Genomic DNA, 9,381 nt, shown 5'->3' on the forward strand with positions numbered 1-9,381 from the left:
CGCGGTAGTTTTACCAGATGACTAACTGAATCTAACCTAACCTTACGTGAATGGTTTGTGGATCAATCTTAGCTAAAAAACATTTTGTGAATAGTTCGTGCGGCATTTTTCGGTTCATAAGTTTGGAAACACTGCATATCAGCTGACGATAGACAACGTGAGTCAAGATTTGCCCGCCATATTGTGGTTAACGAAAGCGAATTAGCAATGACCAATAAATACTTGTAATGTGAAAACTTACGCTTTTTTCAGTGAAAAAAACATAATACCAAGTTGAAAAATGTTCCGCTATGCATATAAGGTAAGAACAAATGTATTTAAATTAGAAATAAATGAGTTAAATGTGTTTTCACTATATCTAACTAGTACCCACCGTTGTTTTGCAAGAAGATAAAAAAACGAAATATACATTCCTGATATTACTACGACCCAAAATTTTAACTATGTTTGCCTAACCAAACCGAACCTTGCCAGAAATGGTTTGTGGGGCTATCCATCAATGGTTTTTGGGGATATCCGTCAATGGTGTGGGGGGGGGGGCATTTTTTGGTAAAGAAGGTTGGAAACACTGTACACCCACTGATCCACGAAGCTGTGCCTGCCATATTGTGTGTTACAGAAGCGAAAAAAGGACAAACAATAAGAAAAGCAAAATGACACACTACACAATGTTCCGCAATGCACAATCGGTAAGTACGAAAGTAAAAAATGACGAAAAAAACGAGTGAGAGGTGTTGTTCGGAGATGTAATTGATACCAATAAAATTTCCAACAATAATATACACAACAAATGTTTTTTTTTTCGTTTTTTTTTACTTTTGGCATGAATAGAAGTTTTCAAATGAACACAATATCAATTAATCTGCAATGCAAAATAACATGTATCACATGCCTATGTCTTCAAAGTTGCTTGTACATAGCAACTTACTGCAGTTGTAATTGTCATTATCAACAGGCAGAGCATATTCTATTCCTTCATATTAATATTAGTGATAGAAATGGTGGTGTAAACTGGCTTTAGAAATTATTTTCGACTTGACACTACACGTCTTGAGTAGTTTTACATGTTGCAGTGCTATGGACTTCATTGATAAGTTAGAAGATTTCCCCTGAGATTTTTATACTTTCAACTTCCCTGAGATTTCCAGGTGTGTGGGAACCCTGTACACAGCATTCAGAAGTTAGTCTTCATATTCGTTCCTCCAGTGCATAAATATAATTAGAAACAATTTATGTAAACTAATCAAGTCTTTTCAATTTTTCTCCTTCATCTATTCGTACACAATAAACAAACAAAATTAAAACAGTGATGATATTTTATTGTAGTAATTATCGTGTTACTGGTACCAACAACGAAAAATCTTATCCAATTGAGACAAAATAATCAATCTACGTTAATCAGTTTTTCGTAAATTATATGATAAAATTACTCATTACAGTTATCATATTATTTAACAAACCTGCAGATCGAACTGAGTTATAATGTCTGCTCCACTAATCCGCGTTCTAAAATCAATAACTAGAAATGAATTTACATATATGGAAATTTCTTTCATGAATTATTCATAACGCACCTTAATTGGTGAAGAACTTGCGCTTTGTGGTGGTGAAGTCATATTTACTATACACACAATAATGATCTTCTAAATCAAACGCCAACAATTCTTCACGAAAATAAAACATAAATTGTTGCACCTATGTTCAAACTGTAATTAAGTATTGATGAAAAATATCAACAATAACATATCTGATTTCTATGGTAACCACTTTTCGTTTCTATTTTGTTTTATGACACTATTGCCAGTTGAAGAGAAAATCTTTTTGAGCTACACGAATATACCTTATACCAGAACTGGCAAAATATCACGTTGAGTAGGGGTGTGCGGGATATCGAAAAGTCGGGACCGAAATCGGGAAAAAAAATTCATCCCGACTTTTCGGGATCCCGAGCAGTCCGGAAATACCGAATGGCCATTTAAAAAAGTAGTTAATTCTCGACGTTTTCTGCATTGTAAATGTCTGGAACTTATCGGAAAATGTTAGTTTTTGTACCAGAAATGCAAAAACAATCACTTAAGATGAAAATAACGTGTAGAATTCGAGATTTCAAGAGCCTCGGGAAATATCGAACATTTCCGGCCCCGAAAATTTCCCGACTTTGTACAACAGCACAAAAACACTGTAAGCGATTCCACAACCAAATCAATTTTCGTTATTTTTCTCGAGAATATAATTATCTTTTGGATTAATCGGGACAATATTTAATCATAGTGAACTAATTGAAATTAACAACAGAACAGTTTCGTACATAACCGTCGATTCGAAACCAGTTCTCTGTCCGGTACGGTAACAGCTACAACACCGTGGTTGGTTCGAGTACCCATGCCCCTCGCTACATACATTAAGTGGGAAAATTATTCATGTACTTTCATTTTGCAGTAATTTTGTAGCGGCAGCAAAGACACCAGAAAAAAAGTGGCTGGGAGAAAAATTAGGGTAGTCAAATTTAGTTCGAAGTTTTATTCATGCAGGCATAAATTTGGTGCCAAAATGGCCGTATGTTATATAAAAGTAAAGTAAAGTGTTACCCTGTGCATAGCACCACGCCATGAAGGCGTATAGGGGGTGTGGGGGTAACGCCCCACACTTTCTTGATCCGGTCGTGAGTGGGGGTGATGTGATCAGCATCACGCCCCTGACCGCCTTTACCCCCCAGGGTTTCCCCCAGGTACCCATGTTATTCGACGCTGGGTAGGCGCCGGGGCCGCTTCCACCGTTAGAAAAGTTCCCGGATTTGAACCGGCCGGGGATCGAACCCGGGACCTTTAGCATGGTAGTCAGACGCGTTACCGACTGAGCCACCTAAAACGTCGAAAACTACCGACTAAAGAAATTTGTACATGTTTTTTCTAGCTTTGTTTGAGTGTGCATGCAACCGGTTTATAGAAGCCAGAGACTGAAAGTTGTACGTTATTTTTGTGCCACTTGCCGCCATTTCACCGTGCAACCACAAAGCGAGAAAATGCATAGTTTCAACGTGCATTTTTTGACTATGGTTGTGTCTTAGATATGATAAGTTTTATTTCGTTAGGAGTGTTGGGTTTTACACTGATAGGAAAAACGTTTTCTGATAGGTTTGGTGCAGGGGCAGTGGCGTATACTGGGTTAAGAACCTGGGCTATCGCATCATATCATAGTGTTCGTTTGTTTTTTTAACTCATTTGGGGTGGCGGGTTGAAGTGATGTGACTCTGATTAAAAATATATACCTCATTGTCACTGTGATGGTCTTTGTCACTTAAGTAGTTGCTTCTTAGTGGAAGAGCACATCTTATACAAGGTAGAATCAAAAAGTAAGGTAACAAGTTTTTTTTCCACAGAAACCTTTATGTCGTGGTTGCCTAAACTGTGACAGGGTATACATGACACTCCACACTAAGTCATCATAGTCACCATATTTGTCTAAGCACATGTTCCAGCGGGTGACCAATTCATCAATGCCACGAGTGAAGAAATCAGTGTCAAGGCTGTCCAACCAGGTTTTCACTGCATCCTGTGCCTCTTGCACTGTGTTGAAGCGTCGTCCTCGAAGATGCTTCTTCATTGGTCCGAACAGATGGAAATCGCTGGGTGCAAGATCAGGGCTGTATGCGGGGTGTTCCAAAACCTCCCAGTGGAAACGTGTGACATGGTCACGGGTGAGCTGCGCTGTGTGAGGTCGAGCGTTGTCGTGTAACAACAATACACCCTCCCTGAGTGCTCCAGGTCGTTTCCGACGTATGGCCTCTCTCAATCTGTCCAATGTCTGGCAGTAGGTCACAGCATTGACAGTGGTACCACGTGGAAGGAATTCCAGGTGAATCACACCAGGGTGGTCCTAAAAGATCGTGGCCATTGTTTTCCTTGCACATGTTACTGTTTTAAACTTTTTGGATGGGGGCGATGATGGATGTTTCCACATCATGGAGGAACGTTTGGATTCCGGTGTCCACAATGGCACAGGTGTCTCATCACCCGTAATGATGCAATACAGAAATGACGACCCTTCTTGTTGATAACGGATCAGGTGGTTCAGACTCATGCCCATTCGTCTGCCTTTGTCATAATCACTGAGATTTCTTGGTACCCAATGTGCACACACTTTGCGGTAGCCAAGCGTGTTGTGCACAATACTGTGCACAGAACCATACGAAATGTTCAGTGCATCTGCAATGTGTGACAATGTGATTCGCCTATCCTCCCTAATCATTCCCTCCACCTGACAAATGTTCTGCTCGGTAGCTGAAGTTGACGGTCTGCCACTTCGCTGATCATCATTAATGTCAGTCCTACCATTTTCAAACTCCTTACACCAACACCACACTTGTTTCCTGGATAACACGTTGTTTCCATACACCTCTACAAGTTCCCGATGGATCTCGGCTGGTTTCTTCCCCTTCGCATGCAAAAACCTGATCACACTTCGCACTTCCACATTTGACCATGTTTCCAGTAACCCTGCCATCTTCGAACTGCGATTCTCTGCAACTGTGTCACCGTGCTGCTCTCTAGCGGTCACCAGGGATACTATCCATCAATACCTACAACACACACACAAAAAAAAAAACAGTTACTAGCATATCGTTGTACATTTTCAGGGCACTTGTTACCTTACTTTTTGATTCTACCTTGTAATTCCAACTGGAAATAAAGAAACACCAAAATCTCCACACGTAAATTATATCCTAGGTATCAACTATTCCCAGCAAGAATATTCAGGAAGCTGCAAAAAGAAGGAAGTGTGCCAACCCTCCACTAATCTCTCTACACAACTACTAGATATCCAGAGGTTATAATTTTTAGTACTTCTGATCCGGCTGCTCGTAGTGTGTCGCGGTAACTAGTCGGGTGTGTTTTTTTTGGCCTCGTCAAATGCTTCTCCCGACGAGTTATGAAAATAATACCCTGCAAAAGATACCATTTTCACAAAACCAAAATTATCATAGGCGTTATGGTATTTCAAATTAAGGGTGGCATTAATTGTTGACGGAATTTTCTTCAAATTACTTTCTTTACCATTATTTTATTCATTAACGTTAGTAAATATTATAACAAGAGTCTTGATAGTAATCACTATTTAACATAGGGCCTCCCCCATGGCGCAGTGGTAGCGTCATTGCCTTGTAATCAAGGGGTCTCGGGTTCGATACCCGGTGGAGGCACAAGTGGTTCGGATCCCACTTTAAACTGTAGGTCCAGTCCAGATTAGCCTTACTGTGCATAAAGTGGACTTAAAACACCAACTCAAACCAAACTATTTAACATAACGGCACATAATGAATAATCATTGAGAATACTTGGCAAAGGATATATATATATATATCAATTCACAACAATACTGCTTATTTCTGGATGCTTCAAGTTTCAAATTCCTCACAACTTCAATATGCTTTGATGAACGCAAGAAAATACTAGTGGTAATATTGGGAGGGGAATCTTGCATTCACTCGTAACAATTTAACAATTGCAAGAATATAAAAAATATCCAACATTAGACAATAAACATACACACATCATACTTATATCCAATTCACATTGACTCAGATGAATCACGGTGCCTCTAGATATTTAAGTTTCATTGTGGTTGATCAAGTCATGCTAATCACAATGTGATTCCAAGACAATATATTTCAAGAAATATGTATATAAAAAAAAAACGTTAACGTGCAACGTGCAGTCATTATGACAAAACTAAACAATTCTAAAGTTGAAAATCAAAAAAATAGATTTGACAAGGCCAACTTCGATTTGTCGAGAAACTTTGCTATCCTTGCTGGTCGTATCCCAGGTGTTTGGGGAGCTTATCGGTACCTCACCATGCCTCGGGCAGGTCACACGTCAGGATAGTGGCCTGTTATATAACACAACATTGCATAGTAAAAGTCTCTTGACTCGCGAAACAAGCAAACTGCTGGATCGAGGAACTCGCTAGGCAGCAGCACTGTGCCTCTACAGCGAGCTCCTGGGAGCCAGACGAGTTTATCAAGAACAAAGAGTTGAAAAGCTGGCGACGTGATTCTTCTTGCACACAAGGTGGCGAAGGAAGTGGCAAACGGGATAAAAATAAATGGGTTGTAATCAAGGGATCCTGGGTTCAATACCTGCTGGAGACACATCATGATTCCGATCCCACTTTAAACTGTAGCTTCAGTCCCAATTAGACTTTCTGTGCATAAAATGGACTTACAAACAAACCATTTCCCAAGTGGCATTGTTGAGTCACATACATGTGAAGTGGTGATTGTAGCATAGTTTGAAGTAGTGCACTCCAGGGTTCAAATCCTGCCAAAAGGGTTGAACATTTCATTGTTTCTTCTTATCTATCCTTATCACCAAGATTAAACTACAGAGTTAGAAAAACGTTAAATATTCATGAATATGGTAGAGTTTATTTTAGAGAGTTTATTATTAAAAATAAAATCCCCTAAGGGTTACATGCATTGTTTAAAGCATGATTTATTGCCTCTTCGACCGCAGCAGCATTTAAGAAAACATACTAAATCCACATGCCATAAATGCAATAAGTGACTGTTACAAAAATGAAACGGACGATAACAAGTGGTATGGAATTGTGAAGAAAGGAAATTCGTTTCAATAGCTCTTCACCTTGCCCAGCGACCTTCCGGTCAAAACACCTGCCTTCAGGCAGACAACTCATCATCATCATCATCATTAATATATATAAACATTAATTCATTGAATGCACAAGTATTGCATGGCAATTGTCCACGACTACTTTCATTACTTTTTCTCATGCATCATCATGACATGATTTTTATTGCGCACTGTGCATACAATGTATTTCTGTTTGTCTTGTGTAGTATCGGTGATCTGTATGTATGTGTCTTGTGTTGTAGTTGTGCTGTCTAGTGTGTTTGTGTAGTAGTTGTGCTGTCTAATATGTTTGTTTTGTCTTGCGTAGTAGTTGTGCTGTCTAATTTGTTTGTATTTGTCTTGTGTAGTAGTTGTGGTGTGTAGTTTTTTTATGTTTATATTGTGTAGTAGTTGTGGTGTGTTTGTGTTTATATTGTGTTATAGTTGTGATGTGTTTGTGTTCGTCTTGTGTAGTAGTTGTGCTGTCTAATGTATTTGTGTTTGTCTTGTGTAGTAGTTCCTCCATTCATATTGGAGGTTAGGCGTAGAGCTGACAACTCTGCACTCTAAAAAAATGTCAAGAAACAGCAATATATGGCCATGGATGTTCCCAAGTTAAAATATTCCGGAGGTAAAATAGTCCCCCGTTCGGATCTCCGGGTGGGGACTACTTTGGGAGGTCCCTGGACTAAGGATAAGATCTACATTAGGAATAAGGATATTAAATTAGGCACCTGGAATGTTCTGAGCCTTTACCGGCCTGGGGCATTTCAGTGTACAGTTAATGAGATAGTTAAGTATAAATTAGATGTAGTAGCTGTCCAGGAAGTTAGGTGGCCAGGAGAAGGGAATTGTAAAATTAAAAATTATACTTTTTTCTATGGTGGTACTGAAAACCATAATTTTGGAACAGGCTTTTTCATAAATAATAGAATTATCTCGGCTCTTAAAATGGTAGAATTTATTAATGATAGGATATTATATGCAGTTGTACAGGGTAGGTGGTGTAAAATTATTTTAATAAACATACATGCACCAACGGAAGATAAAGATGATAATACTAAAGATGATTTTTATACATAGTTAGAACAGGTCTTTGATAAATTTTCTCAGTATGATATGAACATTTTGTTAGGTGACTGTAATGCACAGATTGGCAAAGAAGAGACATTTAAACCCACGATTGGTAAAGAAAGTCTTCATGAATTAAGTAATGATAATGGTATAAGATAGATTACTTTTGCAACCTCAAAGAATTTAATTGTGAAAAGTACCACTTTTAAACATAAAGATATCCATAAATATACCTGGTCTTCTCCAGATGGTAAAACTCATAATCAGATAGATCATATTCTCATTGATAAGAGAAGGCATACTAGTATAATTGACGTTCGTACTCATAGAGGTGCTGACTGTGCCAGTGACCATTATTTAGTAATTGCTAAATTAAGAGAAATACTCTCAGTGATAAATCATAAGCAACAAAATCTAAAAGTTCTAAAATTTAATACAGGAAAGTTTACTGATGAAAGAATTAAGAAAGATTACCAAATTAAACTGTCAAATAGATTTGATGTTTTGCAGGATTTAAATGATGATGAAAATATAAATGAAGCAGACGTAAATAAGAATTGGGAGCACATACGTAATGCAATAGAATCAGCAGCTAAAGAAAGTATAGGATACTATAAACCGAGAAAAAGTAAGCCATGGTTTGATAATGAATGTCATAATCTAATAGAATTAAGAAATCAGGCTAGACTTAGGTGGTTAAATAACTCTGATGATACAAATCTAAACAATTATAATAGACTAAAGCGAGAAGTTAACTGCACGTTTAGAAGTAAAAAAAGAGATTACTTGAAAAGCAAAATTAACGAAATTGAAACAAACAGCAAAAATAAAAATATCAGAGATTTATATAAAGGTGTAAATGAGTTTAGAAAGGGGTGGCAACCTAAAGTAAACTTGATAAAAGATAAAGACGGTAATTTTCTAGCTGACCCAAGCGATATTCTAAATAGATGAAAGAACTACTTTAATGACCTTTTAAATGTCCATGTAGGAGATAAATCAGAAATAAATGAAGTCCACACAGCAGAACCTTTAGTTCCAGAACCTAACGTGACTGAAGTTCGGGTTCGATACCCGGTGGAGGCACACAGTGGTTCGGAGCCCACTTTAAACTGTAGGTCCAGTCCCGATTAGCCTTACTGTGCATAAAGTGGACTTAAAACATCAACTCAATCAATCAACGTGACTGAAGTTAAAGATGCTATTAAAAGGCTAAAGAATAACAAAGCACCTGGCATTGATTTAATACCAGCTGAGCTAATTAAATATGGTGGAAATTCATTAATATGTCAAATTCATAAATTAATTTGTTTAATATGGAATAAAGAATAAATCCCTCAACAGTGGAAAGAATCCATAATTGTTCCTGTGTTTAAAAAAGGTGATAAAATGAACTGCAATAATTACCGTGGAATTTCTCTACTCTCAACAACATATAAAATATTATCTAACATTCTTTTAACAAGACTAACCCCATATGCTAATGAAATTATAGGTGATTATCAATGTGGATTTTAACGTAATAGATCAACTACAGATCAAATTTTTCACATCAGACAGACACTTGAAAAAAAGTGGGAATATAATCAAAATGTGCATCAGCTATTCATTGATTTCAAAAAAGCATATGATTCGGTCAAAAGAGATAAATTATATAATATATTAGTAGAGTTTG

The 9,381-nt window shown here is 37.6% G+C and overlaps 2 protein-coding genes across 3 annotated transcripts in view; both read right to left on the reverse strand.

Moving 5' to 3' along the window:
• Nucleotides 1-1,769, reverse strand: part of IFT46 (intraflagellar transport 46) — a 33,318-nt gene extending 31,549 nt beyond the window's left edge. The window contains exon 1 of one of the 2 annotated variants that reach the window (XM_083111166.1): nucleotides 1,575-1,769. In XM_083111166.1, the coding sequence (XP_082967292.1) occupies nucleotides 1,575-1,616 (42 nt within the window). In that variant the 5' untranslated portion in view covers nucleotides 1,617-1,769. Of the gene's footprint in view, nucleotides 1-1,460 lie in introns of both variants that reach the window. The other variant, XM_083111165.1, reaches the window with a different exon arrangement.
• A 2,107-nt stretch (nucleotides 1,770-3,876) lies between these two features.
• On the reverse strand, nucleotides 3,877-4,503 carry LOC145978736 (protein GVQW3-like). Its single transcript, XM_083111544.1, has one exon. The coding sequence runs from the start codon at nucleotides 4,501-4,503 to the stop codon at nucleotides 3,877-3,879; it is 627 nt and encodes a 208-aa protein (XP_082967670.1).
• Between the last annotated feature and the right edge of the window lie 4,878 nt (nucleotides 4,504-9,381).

Source organism: Lepisma saccharinum, chromosome 25, assembly GCF_977018435.1.
Source record: "Lepisma saccharinum chromosome 25, izLepSacc3.1, whole genome shotgun sequence".
NCBI classification, from domain to species: Eukaryota; Metazoa; Arthropoda; class Insecta; order Zygentoma; family Lepismatidae; genus Lepisma; species Lepisma saccharinum.

Bases quoted from the DNA above. Each gene is read 5' to 3' on its own strand.
- LOC145978736 (XM_083111544.1), bottom strand. From the start codon at position 4,503: ATGGCAGGGTTACTGGAAACATGGTCAAATGTGGAAGTGCGAAGTGTG.